Genomic DNA, 25004 nt, shown 5'->3' with positions numbered 1-25004 from the left:
CGTGGCCAACAGGACACGAAGCGGGTGGCCTCGCCTTGCTGCTGGAGTCAGGGATGGAGGCGTGTCACTTGCTGGAGCAGGTGGAGCCACGCTGGGCATGATGGCTCAGGCCTGCTGAGTGTCACAAGGATGACTGGTGAGACATGGCCAGTGGCTGCAGGGGTGTATTAAACCCTAAGCTTCCCTGTTAAAGGGAACACAGCACTGAGGGAACGGGTAAGCATCACCGCTCGGCTCACTGTGCTTCCTGTAAACCAGGCTTTCCCGGAGCAGATTTCATCAGGACAGGCCCCAGGTGACAGTGGTAGCCACCTTGAGTTGGACGGGGTTTTCCCTTCTCTGGCCACAGTCCCCTTACAGGACCATATCAGTCAGTCATTAACCGGGGAAGGCTGGGCCCAGCACAGGTCTGATGTACCTGAAAGTTCTGTGGAAGGAAGAGGGACCAACGGGGTCGCTGTCTTACTACACGCCAGGCGGGGCGGGGACTTTACAGGTGGCATCTGATGGATGCTTCACAACCACCCTGTGAGGTGGTGGTTACTGTCCCTTCCACAAAGAAAGAAACAGTCTTGGAGAGGGCAGTCACGTGCCCCAGGGTGTAGACGGGGAAAGGCCATGTGCACGGTGGGAGCGGAGGGGCAGGGGGCCCGTGGAGCTCTACCCAGTGACCTGGACAAGTGCCCCCAGGCAGTGGGACACCTGAGCCCACAGGCAGATGTGGCTGGTGCCCCACGGGTCAGCAAGGGCAGGCCTTGGTGGGTCATCTCCTTCATCTCCTGCCTTGTCCCCCAGATGACAGCAGCCCAGCTGACATATTTGCTGTGGGGTTCGAAGAGATGGTGGAACTGAGTGCGGGGAATATCGTCAATGCCAGGTAAGCGGCCGGGCACCAGGGGTGCAGGAGAGAGACGTGAAAGCCACCGAGGGTTTCCCGAGCCGGGCGCCTGGCCTGCGGCGCGGCCCCTGCGTCGTCCTGTGCCTGAATCCCCTGACCTGTGCCCCTCGATGTGTGGGGCCCTCTGACTGCACTCCCTCGTGCTCACACATGTACACCTGCCCGCTCTTCCTCCTTTGTTAATTAAGGAAGTAGAGGGAAGGGCGGGTTACCCAGCATGTTCTCTGAGGTGCTGCTGCCTCAGCCGCGTGTGCAGGCTGAGTGGTGCTGGCGTGTGAGCTTGGAGGGCGCGGGCGGAGGGCAGGCTGGAGGGGCTCAGTCACCTTTCCTGGGAAACAGTGAGAAATAGGAGGGCGGGAGGGGGTCCTTCTCTCCTCTCCGCCAGGTACAAAGGAAAGAAAGCCACCAGAGTAACATCTGGCATAAGGCCAACTGGACTTTTTCTTTCCTAAACTGGTACAGCTTTATTTCAAGGGACTTTCTGAACAAATGATAAAACCTGACTCTATGGAGCCCTTCTGAGCAAGGCAGCAGGGGTGGGGTGGGCGGTATGTGCTGTGATGTGTATGATACAACCAGCAATATGTCGATAGTCCGCTGCAGGGGTTAAGGCCTGGCACCCAGGGCGTGCAGGCAGCGTGGATCAGTTCTGTTGAAGGAATCAGCTGAGGGCTGGCGGAGTTTGTAGGTGGGAGAGCCCACTCCCAGCTTACCTGAAACAGCACCATTCTTTCCTTCTCTCTCCCAGTACCACCAACAGGAAGATGTGGGGTGAGCAGCTTCAGAAAGCCATCTCACGCTCTCATAGGTACATTCTCTTGACCTCGGCACAGCTGGTGGGCGTCTGCCTGTATATCTTTGTGCGTCCGTACCATGTCCCGTTCATCAGGTAAGAACACAGAGTTTATGACATCTAGGGGACAGGGGCTGTTGTGCTTGGTGTTTTTGTTCTGACTTCCTCTTCCTCCTCCCCCTCCTGCAACAGGAATAGGACCTGCCATTATACTGCATAAATGGAACAAAACCCCAAGGAAGAACTAGGCTGAATAGAATATTGTCTAGCAATTAAAAAGCCACAATGGGAACCTTCTAGCTCAGGAAGCTGAATTCTTTTCGAAGGCGTGTTACATGACCGCCATCACCCAAGCTCAGCTTGGCACAAGGAAAGGGACGGCTTGTTGAAATTTTAGACAGAAAACTTCTGACCAAGAGCCGAGTAACTCATCAGGAAGTGCCAATTCTTTTACCAGTTCTTAAAAGAATTCTAAATAATATGTGTGGGCAGAAAGCCTCTACCACTGTCACCCCATTATTATGTCTCTAAAGTGACAGCTTTATGAGTGTCAGAAAGGGAAAGCTTCGGGAAATGGTTGTCCTTTCAGGGGAGGGTGTGCGTGGTGTAGGTGCGTGGATGGGGCGTGTGCATGGGGGCGTGTTTTAAGGCTCGGGAGGAATTCAGCTTTCCCGTCCTTGTCTCATAGCCTCAGATTGCTACCTGGTCCCATCTGCGTCATTAGAATGCCCTCCCCTCTCTCTCACTGCCGATGCCAGGCCTGGAGCTCACCTTTCCTCCTGAGCTGAGCAGGGTCATACCCATGGGCATCTGCACATGTGGGGGACCACAGGTGTGGAGAGGAAGACTTGCTCTGTGTTCGTAATCCTCTTCTGTGACTTGCGGAAAATGTTTAAGTCCCCTTGACTGTGTCCCTCTGATTATGGTGTTAACGGCAGTTTGACAGGGTCCAAAGTGAATGAGTAAAGCAGAGTAAAGGATGGAGGGAAGGGACGGTTAGGCTAAACCTCAGGAGCGATGCTGAGGTGCGCGGATTTCCCAGGGGCAGCCTGCGGTCCCGACACCCGCCCTGTCCCCAGCCCCTTGCTCCTCTGCCCTCAAGCTTATTTAGTTCACACACCCTTTGGCCAGTTGTCCCCTCCCCTTGTCTGCTAGGTGACAGTCCGAGGGAGGAGGTGTAGACCTCAGTCTGTGCTTTAGTTTGTAGTTTTGTGCACCTGCACTCTCACTTAAATGTGTTATAAGATGGCATTTTAATGTGAGCTGGAGTCTGCATTGAAATCACCTGCCCAGTCCCACATAAGTAACTGGCAGCTTCCTGTTCCTTAAAATGTATTGATTACCTATGAAACTTTCTGTGCTTTGCAGGGAAGCCTGGCGGGGCTGGGGGTGGGGGGTGGCGAGACGTGGAACAGAAAGAGGCGTGGAGGTGATTTGGCTTCAGGGGTTCTTTTGTGTGTGGGGGTGCTTTTGTAAGTGCATAGCTTCAAGGTGGGGGAGGTGGAGAAGATGCTGCAAACCTCCCCCGGGGAAGCTGCCGACGGTGAGCGAAGGATGTCAGGAGTGACCGTGGAGCTAGCTGATGGTCATCCTGCTCACTGTGTGGGTCGGCGGCCGAGGACGCGACGAGACTTTCTCAGAGCTGACGGTTTGGGGCGTTCTCAGAGCCTCCAACCTCGTGCTGCCGTTGGCTCTTTGTAGCAAAAACAGGTCTGTGCGTTTCCCGTGGCCGCTGAGAAGCTGCCGCATGTGCGCATGCTCTGTTGCAGGGACGTGGCGATCGACACGGTGAAGACGGGCATGGGAGGCAAGGCGGGGAACAAGGGCGCCGTGGGCATCCGCTTCCAGTTCCACAGCAGCAGCTTCTGCTTCGTGTGCAGCCACCTGACGGCCGGGCAGTGCCAGGTGAAGGAGAGGAATGAGGACTACAGGGAGATCACCCAGAAGCTGAGCTTCCCCATGGTGAGGAGCCCGGTGGGTTCCGGCCCCACACGGGGGCTTCTGAGCTTGCTAACGCGGGCAGGGGTACGACCAGAGGAGGGTCCTGCCCTTGGGAGCTCCGCACTGGGGAGCAGATGAGCTGGTGCCGCAGAGGCAAGCCCAGGGCACCCCGCCCTGCACCGCCCTGTCCCCCATCTCGATAGGTCTCCTCAGTGGCCTTCGTCCCCTACATGTTCTTATGTGCATTTTCTGATTTTCTCATTTACCTGTGTGGGATGGAAAAAGAAACCCACTGTGTCCATGCGTTGTCCAAGTTGAAGAGCATTTGAATCCCAACAGTATAAGACTCGGTTTTCTTGAGACGCACCGTCTTTGCACATACGTGGTGTTGCGGCTCAGAGAAGAAGGTCCGCTTTCAAAGCCCGCGAATTCCTGACTTCAGGAGCCCTGGAGCCGCCGGGCTGGTCGCGGTCGCCAATATCATGCGTCATGCTGCCCTCTAGTGGTGATTCAGAGGTTTTCATTTTGAAGGCCGCAGCTTTTCAAATTCAGATATGAATGTTCTTCCTGTGCAAACACGGTGGTCCGCACACCTACAGCTGGGTGCAATTGCCCACTGCCTAGCGGCGAGGATAGGCTGTAGCCATTCGTGCCACATATCCTGCCAGTCAGTGTCTGAGACATGGTGGGCTGGGTCCTGGAGCTCTGCCATGTGAGGCCCAGTCACTTAAAAAAACTGACGTCGCATTCACTAGGCTGCACAGCACTTCAAGGCAAAAGTCCCTTCATTTTCATTAAGTGCTGTAATCCTCGTTGTAGTGTTTTATTTCTTGTATTAAAGAAGAAACAAGCAAACGAGTGGGGAAAGTTGCAATTTGTCGTTTTCCAGACTCTGTAGGACATGATGCATGGTTTCTCTGTGTGTCTAGGAGTTATTAAAAAGTCCAGTGCTTTCCACTTAAAAAGTGCTATTTGAAATAGTAAACTTGGGACACATTCGAAATAATTAAAGGGCTTATAATATAGCTCTTTTTTTCAATGGAAATATTGAGGGTACCTAAAAATTAGTCCTGTATACCTTCACTGTCCAGTAAAGTGGCCACCAGCCACTCATAGCTATGTAAATTGAAATTAATTAAATAAAACGAAAACTCCCTTGGTTGCACTGGCCACATTTCAAGTGCTCAGTGGCTGGCGGCTCCTGTTCAGGACAGTGCGGATGGAGAAAGTTCTACTGGACAGTCTGGCTGTACACGCTCATTTTATTTGCTTGTGATCATTTTAATCATCTGTCCAGATTATTATTGTGGGTTGGGCGGGGGGGGGGGAATGCCACGTAGCATAATAGACTAGAAACAGATTCAGGAGCAGAGTTCAGATCTTGTCTTTCTCATGTCCTAGCAGTATAACCTTTGAGTTTTTCTGAACTTTTTTAATCTAAAAGAGAGCCAGGAGTGTATTAGGGTTTGTAGGGCTGCTGTGAGGACAGAGTGTTCCCAGAACAGAGCCCACCCCCTGTGGAGGGTTGATAGGGAGCAGCTGGCTCACTTCTAGGGCTGCTGGGGCACCCCGGGGCTCAGAGTTACTGGGGGAGATTGGGAAGGAGGGGGAGCGAGACTGCGATGGACGATCGCAGGATGAGAACATATAAAGTCCGTGGAATTTTACAAAGCCATACGTTCTGAGCATTTTTCCTTGTTTCCTTAAACCTCATTCTCATAACATTGAATGTCTGGGCACTTCTTAGAGGTAAACCTAACGAAGGCAGGAGCATAGCCTGGTCATGGAGGTTTGATTGGCAGAGTAAACACTGGCAGTCATGCTGCCCCAGTTAGACTTGGAGCTTTCTCCAAACCACTGAAAAACACTATCATGTAAAATAAAAAAGTAAGCCATGCGAAAGCTCCTTAGGTTTATGGGATAAGCGAACAAGGAGATGCTCTAATAGGAGACTTTTTTTACGTAACATGTTAAGAAAAATGTATCTGCTCACCATCTGCATGGTGAGTTTTTCTCTCCTCCCCCACCTTCCTCACAACATGGGCCAGAATGACTATGGTTTTCTTTACAACTTAGGGACGAAACATTTTTTCTCATGACTACGTGTTCTGGTGTGGCGATTTAAACTACCGCATTGATCTCACTTATGAAGAAGTCTTCTATTTTGTTAAACGCCAAGACTGGAAGAAACTTCTGGAATTTGATCAGCTGCAGCTGCAGAAATCCAGTGGAAAAGTAAGTTGTGCTTTTAAAATAGTTTTTAGCAGCTGCTCCAATAGGGAGCAACATCTACTAAATGTATCTGCTCGTGTTCAGCAAATTAAGTTCCACGGGTGGATTTAACAATGACTCAGACTTGGTAGAAAACGTGTGCGGCCTAGGAAGGTAGAGAAACGTGAGCGTCCATCCCCACATACTTCCTGTTCCTCGTCAGACGGGCTGCGTTCAGGCTCTGTGTGTCCTCTCATGGCCGAAGGGGCCATCACTGTGTGAAGGGATGCTGGCGAGCATGTAAGCCAGCTGCAGGAGCCAGTGACAGTGGAAATCTCTCTGCTGACACCAGCACCTGCGCTCTGTGATTTGAGGTAGGATTGCTGTCCCCTACTCACCAGAGAGTAAGTATAATAGCTGCACTGAATTGGAATCCCAACTGCTTCAAACGACCCCGTGTCAGCCTCGGAGCATTCCACTGTGTGAGAGGAGGGCAGCCACTGATGTCCCCAAGTCTACCCCACCTCATACTCACGTGAAGGACTGTTATACTTCAGACGTGCTAAACCACCAGGTGACACATCAGATTCTGCTCCAAATACTTTGTTTTCGTGATATCACCGCTTCTCATTGGTGAACACACTAACAAAGTATAACAATATCTAACTATAATACTTTACGTACCAATTTCTAAATACGTATTAATAGATTCTGTACGTTTTAGGAATATAGCCTTCTGCAGTGTGCCTTTTTTGTTTTTTGTATAAAGCAGAGAGAGCCTACGAGAACTCAGGTAATCTTGTGACGTCTTTTTCTCCTGATAGATTTTTAAAGACTTTCATGAAGGCAGCATTAATTTTGGACCCACCTACAAGTATGACGTTGGCTCCGCCGCCTACGACACAAGTGACAAGTGCCGCACCCCCGCCTGGACAGACAGGGTCCTGTGGTGGAGGAGGAAGCATCCTTCTGACAAGACAGGTGTGTGAGACATGCGCTTTCAGAGCTGATGAGAGCCGGTGACCAGCGCCCAAGAGGGAAGGTCCCATTTATCCAGCCCAGTGCTCTTTGCTATAAAGATAACATGTTCTTGGTAACCTGGAGCTACGCACAAGGCATCCCAGCCGTTAGCCCCTAAACTCTGAGAGTTGTGCTTTGGGGGCACTCCTCTCTGTCCTCTCTCTGGAGACTGATCTGCACACAGACGTGTCGCTGCTCTCCCCATCCCTGCCTCACGGCTTCCCCCACACCGCCCCGTCTGCCTTCTGTTCTGGGCGGGGCATGTGGACAGAAGCCAGGGGTCTTCCCCTCCGCTGCCCTCAACACGCATGCACGTTATCCATCCCCTTCTGTTGGACCAAACCCTTATCTGCTTAGAGCCCCGATTCTGAGTGGAACATGTGTAAGACACAGGGAGGGTAAGAGTTGGTTATCGGTTAGTTGCCAAGTCTGTCTTGAACAATGATTGATGCCCAGCCAGGAAGTGCTGCTGATTTAAAAGTAGAACACCTACAAACTGGTACATAAACAGCTCAACATTTCTGGAGACATGTGTGCTGAGATGTGAAAGCCAGGAAATCACATCTATACATTGAAAAGATACGTCTTCATTCAGATCAGTTTGTGGATATTACATGGCCCTGGGGCACTGAGAGGCAGGGACGACTGCATCTCTTCCTGTACAGAGGGAGGCAGATCTCCTGTGTCCCTTTGCCCCCGGGGTGGAAACCCCGCAGCAGCAATTTCTGTGCCCCCCCCTCCCACACACACACACACACACACACACATACATATGTGCCCACTGGAGAGGATGCAGGCGGCGCTGGTCTTGCTGTTTTGGGCAATCCACATGGGAGGAGTTTTCATGCCAGGCCCCAAGGCCACCGTGGCATGGTTTCAAGCCCAAAGGGTTATCCTGACTAAGTCTGAGACCTGAGTGGTCCGTGACATGGGTCCCTTTGTGTTATCGAACCTCCACTGTTGGCATTCATGTATGTTGATACAATTTTGTGTTGTCTATGGGTCTCTTGATTGGAATCCTGGGAGTAGCTGAAGAACTCAACCTTCTAGACAACGACCTGGATGCTGACACCAAAGTCAAACACACCTGGTCCCCTGGTACCCTAAAATATTACGGCCGGGCAGAGCTGCAGGCATCTGACCACAGGTATGGTCCTCGCTGCCCTGGGCACATGGCTCTCTGCTGAGGAAGCCAGGCCTGCTGCTCCCCACAGAGGACGACGTGCTGTCCCCAGTGGAATGTGTGTGCATGTGTGCGCGCGTGTGTGTGATGCAGCAAAGAACAAAGAATAGGGTGACAAATAGCCGTGCACCCGCCGCCAAAAATTAATCAATGTTGGTATTTGATCATTGCTCTGCACCATTAGTCACATTACTTAGGAAAACTTCAAAGACACACCTGTGGTATTTTGTGTCATTTAAATTCTCATAAATGATGTCATTGTGCAACTTGCCTTTTTGCTGCTTACTATTTTCGAGACACAGTCATGTCGCTGTTGTAGCGTGGCTCCTTCATCTGTAACTGCTGTCCAGTGTTCCACCAAACGTTTTGAGATTCTTAGCACACATTACTAGATAGCCCTCTGAAAAGCTTGACCCCCTAGCACAGGGAGAAAGGCCACTTCTCTGCATCCTCAGCAGTCCTGGAAGGTTCTGGATAGATGGTGATTATCACAAAAAAAGTCTTTGCTGATGGCTGGTATTGTTTTCTCGCAGCTCATCCTTAGATAAAAATGGTGAGGTAATACTAAGATTGGGGGAAAATGAAGACCTCAGCCTGAGGACAGGACTGTGAGGCAGCAGGTGCCCCTGCTGGGGCCACAGCAGAAGCTGTTGATGGTTACTGTTTACAGCGAGCTCTGAGGACCCAGGCGGGGGCTGTGTGGCTGTCTTGTCCCCAGTTAACTGCTGCCCATCTTCCCTCATTTCTAACGCAGACCTGTGCTGGCGATCATGGAGGTGGAAGTACAAGAAATTGATGTGGGTGCTCGAGAGAGGGTGTTCCAGGAAGTGTCCTCTTTTCAAGGACCCCTGGATGCCACCGTCGTGGTCAACCTTCAGTCGCCAACCTTAGAAGAGAAAAACGAGTTTCCTGAGGATGTGCGCACCGAACTCATGCAGACCTTGGGGAATTATGGGACAATTGTTCTTGTCAGGTAACAAGTGCCCCAGCTGGCGTGGGTTCTGGTGTGGGTGACCGTGAGGACCCATGGGAGCTGCCGAGTCACTCTTGGGGTTGACTTGACGTATTTCCTTTATTCCAGGATCAACCAAGGGCAGATGCTGGTGACTTTTGCAGACAGTCACTCAGCTCTCAGCGTCCTGGATGTGGATGGTATGAAGGTGAGTCACGCTTGGTCGCCATGGAGTGGGGACTCCTTAACCCCCATGGTGTTTTGTTGTTTTTTTGTTTGTTTATTAAAGTTTACTGGGGTGACAATGGTTAGTAAAGTTACGTAGGTTTCAAGTGTACAATTCTGTAATACATCATCTATGTATCACATTGTGTGTTTACCACCCAGAGTCAGTTCTCCTTCCATCACCATATATTTGATCCCGTTTACCCTCATTCACCACTACTGGCCCCTTACCCTCTGGTCACCACTAAACTATTGTCTATGTCTGTGAGTTTTTGTGTCTTTATTTGGTTTTCTTGTTCCCATGGTTTTCTTGTGCTTTCACAGGGTCCCTGTTGTCCCCTGTCCTCACCTGTGTCTTAAGGTGTGCGTGCCATGTGAGGGCTGGAGCTAGAACTGTTCATTCTGGTACCAAATTCTATTGGGTTGTCGGAAAAGTCATGGCGTATTTTTTCTATGTTTTTCATTGCAAAACTGTGTCATGACTTTTCTGACAACCCAGTAGTATCTTTGTTGAGGCGTCTAATGTCCAGCCCTGGCCACTTGCAGAATTTAGGGAAAAGAGCAAGTTTTAGAGTACAGTTCCCACTGAGTTACGGGGTCTGTCTTTGCTCACGCCTCCATGTGGGAAATTGTTGCAATCTCTCTTTAGAGTATGTAGTTTGCAGTATGCAGCTCACAGGCAGTTACCATGTTGATAATATCCTGATATTAAATTTTCATGGAGTGCAAAGCTGAAGATGATGTTGGGTTGTTGGGAAACTCATGACGTATTTTTCTGTATTTTTCAATGCAAAAATGTTTCACGACTTGCCCGATGACCCAATAGTTTAACTTTTATTTAGAGCAAATGTGAGCCTGCCTGAGATCTAGACGCTCCATTTTCCTTGGCAAATGTGAAGACTGGCCTGGTTCCCGACACATGAGTTTGAGCAAGAAGCACTTAGGGACCAAACGGGGTGGGTTGTCTGGCTCCTGTGTTCGTTCTCAGATGACCGCACTCCCTTACAGGTGAAAGGCAGAGCAGTGAAGATCCGACCAAAGACCAAGGACTGGCTGAAAGGTTGGCAAGAGGAGATCATTGGAAAGCGGGATAGCATGGCTTCCATGTCGCCCACGGCCAATTCGTGTTTGTTGGAGGAAAACTTTGATTTCACGAGCTTGGACTACGAGTCAGAAGGTGAGTAACCCTGCGAGGCCTCCTCAGTCGGTCTGGCAAGGTGGGTGGGCAAGCAGTTCTCCCAGTGGCGGACATGAGATTGTCGAGATCCCTTCTAGGACCCTACCTCGTAAAGGTGACAGAGCGTGCTTGCAGTGCAAGCATTCCATTCCATGCGATGAGTTGGGCGGTATTCATGTGTGGAGTGATGCATGAAATGGAGATGTCTAAAATGACATCAAAAACAGTGGTTCTGAGAATGTCGGGGCTGCGGGCTTCGTCCCCCGGCTGCTGGCAGCTGTGTCTCTGGTGTCCTGACACAAGCCACAGGCTTAGATGTTGAAACAGACCCACTGGTGGAAAGCTATGACACCTCACCCTGATGTTTGCTGTGACTCATTTCCTTCCCCAAGGGGATATTCTCGAAGATGACGAAGACTATTTGGATGAGCTAAGTCAGCCTGTGGCCTCAGACAGTGAACTGGGGGGAGACGACCTTTCCGATAGCCCCAGCTCCACAGCAGCGGCACCTCCCAGCAAGTCACCTGCGCTAACCAAAAAGAAGCAGCATCCTACCTACAAAGGTAGGGCCTGCCTTTTCTACCTAGCCTCCAGCTCTGAGTTTTTTCTCTCGGCACCAGTGCATAAGGCCACCAGTCCAGTGTGCCCATCCCATGAGAGGGCTAAAACAACAGGTCATGACAAGTGGTGGACGCTGGGCTCCGGGAAGGTGTCAGCTACCACCACACTGATTTTCTCTACCAATTTGTATTATTTTTACAACTAGTGCCCCTGCGGCATCCCAGATTCACCATATTTCCTGCTGCTTCTGTGTATTCAGATGGCCACAGCTCTGAATGGGTTCTATCTACATTTGTGATTTTTTATTTTCCTCTCTAAAACTTTTCTGATTCAATCCCATAAGAGACGTCCTCAGCATCTATGTCCTGAATGACTGGTGTGTTGTTACCTGCTTATAACATTATATTATTATTCAGTAATACTTTTATGTGTTATATGATTATATATTGGGTCTTCAGAAAAGTCATGATGCACGTTTGCAAGAGATGGCACTGGTTCATTTTTGGAAGCACTAGAGTCATTCGCATCTATGTTTTTGCTATGTTACTTGACGGCTGACAGTTCTAGCTTCATTCTAAAAAAAAATTGAGCAATTTGGTTGAGTTTTGGAGATTTTACAACAAGTTGAAGATGGAAGACCAAACTGTACATTTTTGCCATATTTTACTGTTTTACTTCCATAAAGGGAAGAACATGTGTCAAGCTTGTGAAAAGTTGCGTAAACTTTATGGTGACAATGCTCTACAGGAACATCAGTGCCAACGATAGTTCACAAAATTCCATGCTGGTGATTTTGATCTCAACAACGCTCCTCGGTCAGGGAGGCCCACCGTGGTTGATGACAACAAAATAAAGGCATTGATTGAGTCAAACCCACGTTACACGACACGAGAGACTGCAGACACATTGAACATCCACCATTCAAGCATTCATAACCACCTAAAGAAGCTGGGATACGTAAGCAAGCTCGATATTTGGGTTCCGCATAAACTCAAAGAAGTTCATTTGACGGCACGTATAAACATCTGCAATATGCTCATTAAATGTGAGGAAAACAATCCTTTTTTGAAGCGACTGATAACTGGTGATGAGAAGTGGATTGTTTACAACAATATGGTGCACAAACGGTCTTGGTCCTGATGTGATGATTTGCCTCAAACGACATCGAAATCAGACATTCATCAAAGGAAGGTTATGTTCTCAGTGTGGTGGGATTTTTAAAGGTGTCGTGTTTTTCAAGCTCCTACCAAAGAACCAAACAGCCAATTCAAATGTGTACTGTCAGCAATTGGACAGTTTGAACGAATCCATCATCCAGAAACGTCCAGAGCATGTTAATTATAAAGGAGTTGTGTTCCATCGCGACAATGCAAGACCACATACACGTTTGATCACCTGTCAAACATTATTGGAGCTTGGATGTGTTGCCACACCTACCGTACTTGCCTGACCTTGCGCCGTCAGACTTCCACTTTTTTCGTTCTCTTAAGAACTCTTTGCATGGTATAACGTTCAATTCAGACGAGGCTATAATTCAGCACCTTGTTCAGTTTTTCACATATAAAGACAGGTCCTTCTATGAACAAGGAATTATGAAGCTCACTGAAAGATGGCAAAAGGTTATCGAACAAAATGGGCAATTATCATTGATTGATCTTTGTTCTTTATATAAATAAATGACCTTTGAAAAACATAGACAAAATATGTCATGACTTTTCCGAAGACCCAATATAACTAACAATATTATACATTAGCATCATTATATCATTGTAAACTTAAGAGGGGCCGAAAGTTATATGGATTGAACTGCATGTCCCTAGGTTATACCGTATAGCGACTCTTGAGTAACATTATTTATTTGTTTGTTTGTTTGTTTGTTTAAAACTTCATTGGGGAACAGCCATGGTCACTGGTTGTACATTGCTTTCATGCTACAATGGCATAGTTGACGCTTTTAAGGAGGGCACAGCTCACAGTGGCCCATGTGGGGACTGAACCGGCAACCTTGTTGTTATCAGCACCATGCTCTAACCAACTGAGCTAACCGGTCACCCCTTGACTAACTTTTCAAACCCACCAGCGGTACCTGGGCTGGAAAGTAGGGGAGTTCATATTTCAGCACCAGACTCCCGCGCAGCTCCATCCAGTCACGAGTACCTTCTAGCTGTTGGTCATCGTGTTGTCTGTTGGAGGAGAGCTATAGCCAGCATGTACAGGACCCTCGTGTCAGGACCCTTGGAGCTGGGGCTGAAAACAGAGAACAGAGGCAAAAGTGAATTAAAATGCTTCCCAGGGAATGTATGTTGCCAGGAGAGGTGCAAAGACCCCCAAGCCCCTTTGACTGTATAGTGGCCCCAAAGCTGGTCAGTAGCCTGGCTAATTGACCCACCAGGAGCCTTTGAATTTACAGGTTGCTGAGCCCCGCCACAGAGCGTGGATTTGTCAGGGGTGGGCTGGGCCCCTGGGAGCCTGACAGGCGTGGAGCTCCCCAGGTGACTGAGACGCACAGCCAGCTTTGGGGACGGCTGCCCCACATAGGACCAGCAGCCTTCATCAGCGTGTCGAGGGAATCTGTGCATTGCACACCCAGAGGGTTACTGCTCTGGAGTGGGGGTGTCTCGGGGGATGTGCTTTTCAGACAAAAGGGAACCCTTTTCTCCAGGGGTGGCCATAGTTCAGGCAGATGTGCGAGCAGGTGCCTCTTTGAATGAAAACTAGAGCAGTGGGCTGCCTGACCACCCGGAGGGACTGTATTCCCCCTACGGGGTTCAGGCACTTCCCTTAGGAGAACCCCACTTCTCCTAGAGCAGCCTCATCTCTTGGGGTGGGGGAGCTGTGGATTTGAGGGACGGGGTGTCTGAGCCAAAACAAAATGAACTGGGCTGTGCTGTCATGTGGGAGAGAAGAAAGACCTAAAATATTCGTGACTTTCTAGGTAATAAACGTGTAGGTAACCAAACAGAAGCAGTCAGGTCCTCATGCCACTCGTAGCCTGAGAAGGCTGTGATGGGACAGGTCAGGGCGGCGAACACTTGTAGCCCTGGGCTACAGGGCTGGGGACTTGAGTTCTCGGGGACAGCCATACCAGGAGCTTGCCACTGGGTGGCAGAAGATTCTCAGCTTCCAAAGCAGTCGTCCTGTTCTAGACCTAGGACTGGAAAATGGGGGGCCCTGGCTTTCAGCTGTCCACTCTGTGTGGATGTCTAGCTGATTGTTTCAGAAGGAAACTTGCCAACACTTTAGGTTGGGGTGTCTCGTGTCTGGACAGGAAATCTTGGCCAGGGTTCGTTGAATGTTCCGAGCAGGCACTGGGTGTCCTCCATCCCTCCCTCCCATGCCAGCAGAGGGGAACACTTCCGCTGCCCTGCAGGAGCCCCTCCTGCCACAGGTGGCCCTGCCCACCTGAGCCTGACCCCAATTCACCTCATTCACGTTCCGCCATGTCCTCCAGATGATGCCGACCTGGTGGAGTTAAAGCTGGAGCTGCAAGCAGTTGGGGACTTCCACCACCGTTCTCCAAGTAGGTCTCTGTCGGTCCCCAACAGGCCTCGGCCGCCTCACCCACCGCAGAGACCCCCCCCTCCAAGTAAGACCTTGCTGCTTTGGGCTCACACGCCTGCTGGGAATAACTGCACATTTCCTGCTACTGAACAAATGGCTCTAAATCCCCTTCTGCCTAGCCTTTGAGTCCCCGCCACGCTTTTTGCCCTCCTTGGGCTCTTTTTTATCTTAAATCCGTGACATGTTTGATATCAGACGTACAGCTGTGTTTCTCGTGGCAAATTAAATGATCCCTTTATAAAGCTGTTCTTGGTCCTCGGCATCTGTGATTTGCTTTAAGCTGCTTTCTTTTCGACACCTTAGAAAGTGGAAAATTGGGGTCCCAGCCAAGGCAGGCAAGGGACTTTTTAAAGCTCCTTCTGCCCTGTCCCCGCAGCCTCTTTCAGCATCTTCTCTTTGCTCTCCACTGAGTAGGCCCAGTTGGCCTGACATGCAAGGTGACCACACACCTGGCTTAACCTGGTGTCTTCCCGCCTGCCTTCAGGAGCCCAGGCCTGCTGGCCCCTGGCATTCCTCGTACCTGAGGACAAGCTCATCCCAGCCGGGGTCTCATAGGAGAGTGCTTTTTATTCCTGGCTCCTCAAAAATCAATGCTTTGCCCATCAAGCTTTCATTAATAGCCTGAAAATAAAGCTGGGACATGCTTCTGATCAGTTTCTAGTTACCTCTGCTGTTTACTTTTCCCCCACAACCCCCAAAATGTGACAATGAGACATAGAGATTTTCCAAACGCTTTACTTTCAGAATTGGGCTCCTCTTGGCTCACGTCACTGTGGTAATTGATGGCAAGCCAGAAGCACATGGTTTTTTTAAGCTTTTTTTTTACTTCACCGAGTTGATACTCAGAAAATAAAATGTAAATAAAAAATGTTAAATGGTATGTCATATATTTTGGTGGAAAATTTACAAATGTAGACAAATATAAAGAAGAGTAAAATTTTTAATTTCACTTGACTACCTAGAGATGATAGCTATTAATCAAAAGACTTGCAGCCTTTTCTCCAATTATATAAATCGATAACTACAGGCAATTTTTTATTTATTTTTTTTACAAAATTGGTATCCATTTTGTTTGGTCATTTGTCTTGCATCTAATATCTGTGTCATTAAATGTTCTAGAACATGATTCGTTGATAGCTGCAAGTATAATTTAACATAGATTATTCCCCTGCTCCGGGTTTTCCTTTTTTATTTTGGCCACAAAAAATTTGGTCCTAGTAACAGGAGTGTGTTTTAAACCACTTAAAAATTAACTGACTCTGATATCAGATTTGAAATTTCCAGGATGTTAGATTAAAATTTGCATTAAAATCACGCTTCTCCAGAGAACCGACTTTCAGGCACAGGCAGCTAGAGAATCAGAAACGCTCCCTCGTGCCTCTGTGATGCCCTGGCGACACCTGTGCCCTTGTCCTCCGTGCTCTCAGCTGGCTGGGAACTTGCCTCAAAGCAGCCAGTGACGTCGCTCAGACTGAGACTCTGGCCTTGTTGGTTTTTACAGCTGGTTTGGTGGTGAAAAAGGCCGCCTCGGATGCGTCCATCTCCTCCGGGACCCAGGGGCAGTACTCAGTCTTGCAGACAGCAAAGCTTCTGCCAGGAGCGCCTCAGCAAGTGGTGAGTTCTGGGTTCGGCTCAAAGTGAAACAGATGGCATTTCCAACCTGAGGGGTTGGCCCCGTAGTCCATCCTCAGCCCCTAAGATCACGTGGGGTCACCTCTTTTCAGTGACTACATAGGTTTCTCTCTCTGTAACCCTCCACCTCTCCACCAGGCCTCCCCAAACCCCCAAACTTAGCCCTTTCTGGGCTTTTAAATGGTCATGCAGGGTATTAGAGCGAGGTCACGTTTGGTGCAAAATCCAAGCGTCCCTGCATGGTGGGATTGTTGGTTTCCAGACACACCTGCTTCTCTCTTCCGACGCCTGGCTTTGACGTTGGTGTGTAGAGCAGTGCTTGGTACAAGGGAAAACAGAAATTCAGATCCGTTTTCTTGACAAAATGATGATCATTCTCGTGTAAAGTCAGCTGAGAGAAGAGGCTAAGAAGAGATGGGATGGGCCTAAATAACGCAGTCGGGACACTAGTAATAATAACAGTCATTAGGGTTTTAGAGGTGGAGAGGATGTCAGTGAGCTGCTAAAGACAGTAGGTGGAGGGGGAAGGAGGAGAAAGAAGTCGGGGTGCTGGGTGGAAATGGGGTGTCCTGGGAGGGTGCGCAGAGCTGGGCCAGACGCTCACACATTCACAGCTGGAGGAGGGGGTTGACTAGATGTCCATGGCTTAGATGCCTTTGAAGGCGGGTCATTAGCGGCAACCCAGAGGTTTGGGTGAAGAGAGGTAGAAAGGTGAAGAGGCAGAAGCATATATCTGGGAGGTGTTTTAATAACCCAGCTGGGCCGTGGAAGGCATGGCTTCTGATGGGCTTTCTGGCTCTTATGTAGTTATTGAAATAAAGTCAGAGGATGGTTTGTCCACACTGCAAAAACCTGTGGCCACCCGGTTTGGGAGACAAAGATTGTCAGCTTTGAATAGTATTGCATTCCTCTTGGTATGCGAGTGCTCCTGGGGAAAAAAGAGGCGTGAGAGCTGCGACCTGGGTAGGAGTTTGTGTTTTAATCACCATCTATCTAATGGAGCTCTGTAAGGCTCTCGTACAGTAGGCCGTGAACACACCAGGGGAGGCTGCTTCCTGCCTGTGTTAATACGCTTCTCTTCCTCGTTCTGTCCTCAAGCCCAAAGCTAGGACCGGGATAAGTAAACCGTATAATGTCAAGCAGATCAAAACTACCAACGCTCAGGAGGCAGAAGCAACCATCCGATGTCTCCTGGAAGCCAGTGGAGGTAGGTGTTCCCCGGGCTCTCTCCCTGGAGGAGAAAAACATTCGTTCCCCTTTTCCTTTTGCCTTCCTACTAAAAGAAGCCTAGAAGAGAAAAGAACTTTTGTTTTCTGACTGTAGTATTAAATGAAAGCACCCTTTAGCAACATTTTATAAAATTCCACTACTAAGATTTATTATCCATTTAAAATTTAGTAAGTATATAAAAATAATCCCAGGATTATTAAGCAGCACTTAAGGAAGACACCGAAATAAACGTGAGGTTAGAAACAGAATATGTTCCAGGCACTAACTCTTTGTGCTGTAAAAAAAGAGAGAGTTAGGCACACGTCCCCCCATGAGGCACAGAATCTCCTTTTTAAATCACCAGCAACTGTAGGTTCTTTACTGTCAGTCTCCTCTGCACGCTGCCTGTTCATTTTTATTGCTGTTACTTTGCTTACCCCATGTTAATCATGCTTTACCTTAGAATCTCCCCATGCATTCAAAATTGCTGGTAAATAACATTTTTGGGGTTTTTGTTTTGATTTTGGAGAGGGGAGATTATGCCAGCTGAACAGTTATATGCAGTTACAATCACCTAATTTGTTTTTAGTCAGGATATTTAACTTATTTGGAATTTTCAAATCACATTTAAGAGATTACGAAACACTGTTGTAAGATAACATCATTGCAAGTCGTTTCTTCTTTTATTTATTTAAAATACTTTTATTTAAAAATATAACTATAATTGTATGTAATAACTTGAGTGTCCATCAATTGATAATGGATAAAATGTGGTGTAAGCATACAATGGAATATTATTCAGCCATAAAAAAGAATGGAGTACTGATACATGCTATATCATAGGTGAATCTTGAAAAATGCTAAGTGAAAGAAGCAAAACACAAAAGACCATACAAATATGAAATATCAAGAATAGGCAAATCTAGGGGCCGGCCGAGTGGCTCAGTTGGTTAAGAGCGTGAGCTCTGAGCAAACAGGGTCCCTCGTTCAATTCCCACATGGGCCAGTAAGCTGTGCCCGAGCTGAGCTGCAAACAGGCGGCAGGATGGCTGAGCTGGTGAGAGCATGTGCTCCTAACAAGTTGGCAGTAGGACTCCCGCATGGGATGGTGGGCTGTGCCCACCCACAGCTAAGATTGAACACAGCACCTTGAGCTGAGTGCCCACGAGCTGCCAACAGGCGGCCGGATGGCGACTGGAGTTGGAGCTGAGCTAGCTGCACCCTCCATAACTAAGATTGAAGGACAACAACTTGGCTGTTCCCCTGCCCCAGTTCCCCAACACTGTTCGCCTTCCCCAATTCCCCAGTAAAATCTAAAAAAAAAAAAAAAAAAAGAATAGGCAAATATACAGAAAGTTATAGTGGTTTCTAGCCGCTGGAGAGAGGAGGGAATGGGGAGTGCTGTGGGTATGTACAGGGTTTCTATTTGCGGTGATGGAATGCTTCTGGAATTAGTGGTGATGGTTGCAGAACTTTGTGAATACACTAAATACCACAAATTGTATTCTTTAAAAGGGTATGTTTTATGGTATGTGAATTATCCTGCAATTTTTAGAAAAAAAATCACTCATGTGGGATATAAAACTGAAAGCAACAGATGAAGAAACAAACAAAAACTCATGGACACAGACAGCAGTTTAGTAGTTACCAGAGCGGGAGGGAGAGTGACAGAAGAGGGCAAACAGGGTCCAGTATCTGGTGATGGAAGGAGAACTGACTGGGTGGTGACACACAATGCAATATATACAGGATGTATTATAGAATTGTATTATAGAAACCTGAAACCTATCTAATTTTAGTAACCAATGTTACCCTGATAAATTTTTTAAAATTAATAAAACAATAAAGAAAAAAAATTCTGTAGATTATGTAGAAGTCAGGAGAGACTTGAGGTTTGAAATCACCCGTGGTTCCAACTTCACATTTCCTTGGTCATGGGCCCTGCTGAGATTTTGAGGGGTTTTGGATCATGTTCCCTGAGAAACATACCTACACATAAAATTTTGCGTGTGATGTCAGGGCCCGTAGGTCCCCCATCAGGAGCATGCACAGACCCAGCTCAGCATCCCAGCTGAGAAGGTGAGCATGAGAAGCTGCGGGTCAAACCTAGCTGGCTGGGCCTGACAAACACCGTTTTTTAGAAAAAAGGAAATACATTGCATTGGTAAACACTCTCTGAGTGTGGACTGCCTAAAGATTACATCATGCGGCGAATTGTCCCTTCAGCCATGCAATGGTATGTTTCAGGCGCCCCAGGAGAAGCCCTGGATGCCACCGATCTGAGGGACGAAGAGACCCCTAAACCAGAGCCCACAGCAGGAGTGGCCCCACTCCTGCCACGTCGGCCCGCACCCAGGGTCCCTGCCATCAAGAAGCCAACCTTGAGGAGGACAGGAAAGGTAAGAACTGGTGGCGTCAGCCTCTTACTCCTGAGTTGCTCAGACGACTTGTTAGATAAGAACCCCGTCTCCGTTGAGCCTGTCTCTCTATACACATTCATGAGGCCCTGACACAGCCCCATCCTTGAGGAAAATGCCTGGCAAGTGCTTTCTCCTTCATATCCCTGCCACATCGGGCTCTAGCTGAGCGGGTAAAGCTGGAATTTCTCAGCACGACAGGAATGGCTTGGAGGTGTTGCACTGCCTACATGTCCTAGTTGAGTCCCCACGTCAAACCTCTGTGGGATGCCAGAGCCCAGGTGTTCAGGTCGTTCCCGTTCGTGTGTGGGCTGTGTCGTGTGCACATGGGTGTCACGTGGACAGGTTTTATTTGCATTAGAAGAACACTTACCGGTTCCTAGATGAGCGGCGTTGACCTCGGCTGCTGGAGCCTCGACAGCTTTTCTTGCCACTTTTCTTGCAGATTGTGTTTTGCTCTCGCTCCCAAGCTTCTCAGCCTTGCTTACTGCTTCAAAGACATGAGTTTGTCAGGACAGTAGCAGCCCAAAGACTGGCACCTCTAGAGACACCTGGATCTTCCGTTTGATCTCAGTGTTCCAGTAGCTGGACACTCGGTAACCCCTTGCTGGTCATTACAGATGGCCGCTGCTTTTCCACCTGTCCACGTGTGAGCCGTGGCTTGGCGCCGCGTTCCTACTGAGCTCGCTTTGGCTCATTGCATCTGTCTTTTTTTTCATGCCTGCTTGCAAATCAGACCCCTTTCCTCCTCCTTCCCCCTGTGCTCGCTTTGTCTTTTCTCTTAAGAGCCAGAGGCCAAACCAGATCCGTTTTCCCAGCCTGCTGCACATGAGTGGCAGTCGGAGGCTGCGGGAGAAGGAACTGTGTTTGCTGTTTGTTTTCTAAAGAACCAAAGGAAATACTGAAAGGCGGATGCTGCAACTGTTGACGAGCCACTCCTGTACCAAAGCTTTCTTTTGCATCGTGCACTTGTTTTCTTTGTGATAATTTTGAATCGGAACCAAGGAAGGGAAATTTCTGTGAAAGTTTCCATTCTTCTACATTTAAATATCAGAATTCAAGGAGCAAGTATATCCTTTAGTCCTTCAATTAGCTTAATGCCGGAACATGAGTGGCTAAAGCCTCGCACGGACTGTTTGAATTATCAAAGGTGCAGACTCAAAAGCAGTTTTGGGGAGATTTGCTCTTAAGAAGGGGAGAGCATCACCCCATTTCCTGAGACGACAAAGGAAAACCTGTCTCAGATTATTCTGTGGCCCCGGTTGTAAAATTTCCACTCATGTTTCATTGAACCTGCTGGGACTACTTGATAAATGTGTGTGTTTCTCTTTCGTACTTGGTCACATCTCTGCATCCCAGACATTCTCAAATCTCGAATTTGCTAGAATGTCCGCCTAGCCCCATCTCTGCTCCCTTGCTGCCCTGGTCTGAGTGCTCTCTGATTCCCAACTCCCCCAGTGCTGGCTTCTGATTTACACTCTTTTTTTTGTGCCTTTTCTCAGCCCACATCGCCAGAAGAACAACTTGGGCAACAGCCTGTCCATTTCACAATCGGGCCCCTGGAGACCAGCCTTGAAACCCCTCCTCTAGTGGCAATCCCTCCTGTTCCCAAACCAAGAACACTTCAGCCCGGGAAAGGTGCCGAGAGGAGGCCCAGCGTAGGCAAGCTGGCGCCAGACCACGCCCCTGCCGCGGCCACAACGCCCCCTCTGGAGGGGCCGCCTCCTGTGCCTCAGGTCCCCCCGAGGAGGAAGAAGTCAGCCCCCGCGGCCTTCCACCTGCAGGCTCTGCAGTCCAGCAGCCAGCTCCGGCAAAGCCTCACCTGCGGCGGCGGCGGCGGCGGCAGCAGCGACTGTCCCCCTGCACTCCAGCCTGACGGGGGCGCTCTGTTTCCACAACCGGCTTTTCTTAGCACGGCGTCAGCGGCGAGCCCGGAGGCTGATGGCCCCAAGGAGACAAAGCCAGAGGCGGCCTCCCTTCTGGGTGATCATCAGGATCCCTTCTGGAGCCTTCTCCACCACCCTAACCTGTTGAATGATGCCTGGCATTCCAAGAACTCTGACGCCCTGGACTCAGGGCCCTGGAACCTCAGAAGGGCACACACAGCCCCCCTGCAAGTCAGTGGCTCAGCTGCCCGGGAACCGCCCCCGGAGCACAGGCAAACAGACTTCGGTCGCTGGGTGGCGATCGGTGACAAGAACAAGAGGACGGTGCTGCAGGCGTTTGACCCGCTGGCAAAAACATGAGCGGGGAAACGGACCGTCTCTTGCAGAACGCGCGCCTTCTTCCTTTAGGCAGCGCTTTCCAGGGAAAAGCCAGTGGCCTCAACCAAAAGAGACAGCTGTGTAAAGGCACACCGAAAAAACGTTTGTACTTCCGTCACTCTTGTGTACTTTACAAAGGTCGTGTCTCTTAGTCAATAAGTTTATTATTCAGCCACCGAGATGTGTTTTATTCCAGACTTGGCATTTTGAGTTTCCCCTCAGGGGCGTGGGAAACCTCCGATTAGATTCACTGTGTGGGTTTTGGGAAGGAGAATGAGCTGATAATGCCTGAGGAGTTGTGTCCCGTAGAATTTTAAGTCGTTGTTCAGTTGATGTGTGTACATGGTATTTTTAAAAGTTTGTTAGTATTTTACAGATTTGGAATAATTTTTTTGGTGACCCACCTGAAGGTTGACGCATTAAGTCAGGATTACACCCAGAGGTGGTTGGGACCAGCAAGAGCCGTACCTGGCCTGCTGGCACCAGGTTAAAAAATCAGGAAGCAGCAAATAGGTCCACGAAACGACTAGGCTGTCCATTCCTAGTGTGAGCCTTATGTTTATTTATGCACGTGTATATCGACCTTGATCGTGCGGGAGATGGTGTCTGCATTGGTTTGGTTCTGCAGCATATACCATTTGCTTAACCTGAGCTTGAACCAGCGGACGAGTCCTGCGCCCCGTCTCAGATACCACATGGCCCGTCCATGGCCAGTCCTGAGTTTTTTTTACACATTCTCCATCCCCTATTAAAGGAAACCTCGTTGGGTCTTTTTTTTCCCCATATCTTCCATCCCTGGTGAAAGCACACATGTGAAAACTCATTCTTGCACATCATATTGATCCTCGTTGTTATAATATGCTGAATATTTGTTTTGTTGTAGCCCAGTCTGCCCGGCTGCAGCTGCAGGAAGAAAAGTACCATATGTCCCTACATGTCAGAAACCCAGGGTTTGCTTATCTGTATGTTTACTAGGTTTGTTTTTTACCCATACACTTCCAACACCACTTCTTACCTATTTAATCATTTAAAAAGACATCACCATGCTGTTTTACATTTAAAAAATGTTATAAGGCCTAAGGTCCATTTGGAATAATTCTATTTTTGCTAATAAGAAATCCACTGGCAGAATCTTAGTGTGTCTCATCCCATATTTAGGAGACTTTCATGTCATAGACTCATACAGCAATGGCCCTGCATTGTCCCTAATGTGCGTGGGGGACCCCTGTACTAAATTCTGACGGTTAGGACAGCAGTGATCATTGCCTGGGGAAGACCACTCTTACCAATCAGACCTCTGGGATTTCTCAATTATTTCTCATCACCAAGATCAAATACAGATTATTTAAATCTGCACTCAAAACAAAAAACTACTACATTTACATATCTCACTTCACCTGAAAACTGACGAAGCAAACGGTATTGGTGATCCACAGAGATAAACAGAGAACACATGTAGTAGTTGATCAATTGGAAAAGATGGCGTTTCTGGCTCAAGGTGATTAGGACACCTTCTGTAGTACATATTTTACATCATTGTTACCTCTCTCACAAACACAAGCAAACAACGTAATCCTTGAAAGAGCTAAGGGGAGAAAGAAAGCAAGATGGCTAATCGGCTTGGAGAAGTTAAATGATCTGCTAGGATTCACACTGCTACTGAAAGTATAATTTGAAATGGAAGCAAAGATTTCTTAAGTGCTCTTTTTTTCTGTAACCTTTTCCCACCAAAAAAGGAGGTGAATTTGAAAGCAGGTGAATGTAATGACCAATTAGAAAAGCGTGGGAAAGTCAGACCATGAGAGTCCTGTGAATAGGCCTAATTTCAGGGGTTCTTCTTTGTTCTAAAAAGCAAATAGCCAGTAAACAGTACAGAGAACAGAATTTCAATTAAGACAGGTGCTCGTCACACAAGTAGCTCTTAAGGATTCTACAGTAAGTATTAATGCACAGAATTGTGTTGACCTTGGGAGGCAGGTCACCAGAAAAATTACAGTAAGTTTAGCATGAAGAATTGAACAAATATTGGATCATGGGTGTTCAAGCTTAGTGAACAACACAGACTGGATTTTGAGTTGACAATATATAAGGTTCTAACACCAACATTCTCTTTAAAAAAAGAAAGACAATTGGAATTGCCTTATTTATTTTTTAAATCAATGCTTAATAGTTGGTAGGCTTCCTGGATTAGCAGCAGAGTCAGTTGAATAACCTTGACAATGAATAGCTGACATCGGGGGCATTTCATTCTGTGGTTTTTGTATTTTTTGTTTTTTTGATGTTCCCACACAGGGCTTTTTACTGTGACCTTGTTTATTTCATGACTTTTCCGTAAGACATTACAGTTCACTGCAGAGTATTTTAGGCATAGTACTTTACAATTCAACATCATCTCTGACTCCAATTACTATATTTCTTTTGACAACATATTCTCTGACTTCTTGCCTGTTTTAAAATTTTATTCCAGTTGGACATCTGCCCAAGCAATTCCTATAAAAGTTCAAAGTTGTTGAAGTTTAAGACACTTAATAAAATCCTACTGATGTGTATAAGTATAAAAGTAATGTATTAAAATGTGTTCTTTATAATGAAGTGATTTCATCAAAAAGGAAAGCCACAAAAATTATTTATTGACTGATTGGCAATTAATAAAAACCCTGTAATGTTTATTTGAAGTGATAATTTGTACTGAACTTGTAAAAAACAAAAAACCTATTAAATGTTTTGTCTTTTTTTTTTTTTTTTTAAATTTGGCTTGCTTCTTTTCAGATATGGAGAGAACCTTGGGATATCTTCTTTGGTTAGCCTTCTATTCTGGATGAAATGTGACTACTAGTTATTCCTCTGTTTGAGTTCTTGTTTTGGAGTTTTGTTTTCAACCATCAGACTACATTGAAAAAGCACAAAAAATAATTTAGTTAAGAATTTATTACTTGAATAATGCCAGTAGGGACCACTAT

At 47.8% G+C, this 25004-nt stretch overlaps 1 protein-coding gene across 7 annotated transcripts in view; it reads left to right on the top strand.

Moving 5' to 3' along the window:
- The window catches only part of SYNJ2 (synaptojanin 2), a 68817-nt gene extending 44030 nt beyond the window's left edge, over positions 1–24787 (top strand). For 5 of the 7 annotated variants that reach the window (XM_019644192.1, XM_019644191.1, XM_019644195.1 and 2 more), the window contains 15 exons: positions 796–877; positions 1647–1787; positions 3461–3653; positions 5709–5867; positions 6668–6824; positions 7893–8010; positions 8801–9019; positions 9128–9206; positions 10232–10400; positions 10793–10963; positions 14413–14547; positions 16024–16136; positions 17253–17361; positions 19611–19762; positions 21283–24787. In XM_019644192.1, the coding sequence (XP_019499737.1) occupies positions 796–877; positions 1647–1787; positions 3461–3653; positions 5709–5867; positions 6668–6824; positions 7893–8010; positions 8801–9019; positions 9128–9206; positions 10232–10400; positions 10793–10963; positions 14413–14547; positions 16024–16136; positions 17253–17361; positions 19611–19762; positions 21283–22026 (2741 nt within the window). In that variant the 3' untranslated portion in view covers positions 22027–24787. Of the gene's footprint in view, positions 1–795; positions 878–1646; positions 1788–3460; positions 3654–5708; positions 5868–6667; positions 6825–7892; positions 8011–8800; positions 9020–9127; positions 9207–10231; positions 10401–10792; positions 10964–14412; positions 14548–16023; positions 16137–17252; positions 17362–19610; positions 19763–20225; positions 20377–21282 lie in introns of all 7 variants that reach the window. The other 2 variants (XM_019644194.1, XM_019644190.1) reach the window with 2 other exon arrangements.
- The last annotated feature ends 217 nt before the right edge of the window (positions 24788–25004 follow it).

Source organism: Hipposideros armiger, unplaced genomic scaffold, assembly GCF_001890085.2.
Source record: "Hipposideros armiger isolate ML-2016 unplaced genomic scaffold, ASM189008v1 scaffold_86, whole genome shotgun sequence".
Taxonomy (NCBI): Eukaryota; Metazoa; Chordata; class Mammalia; order Chiroptera; family Hipposideridae; genus Hipposideros; species Hipposideros armiger.
Note: the sequence above shows the minus strand (reverse complement) of the source record. Positions and strands in the feature narration are given on the sequence as shown.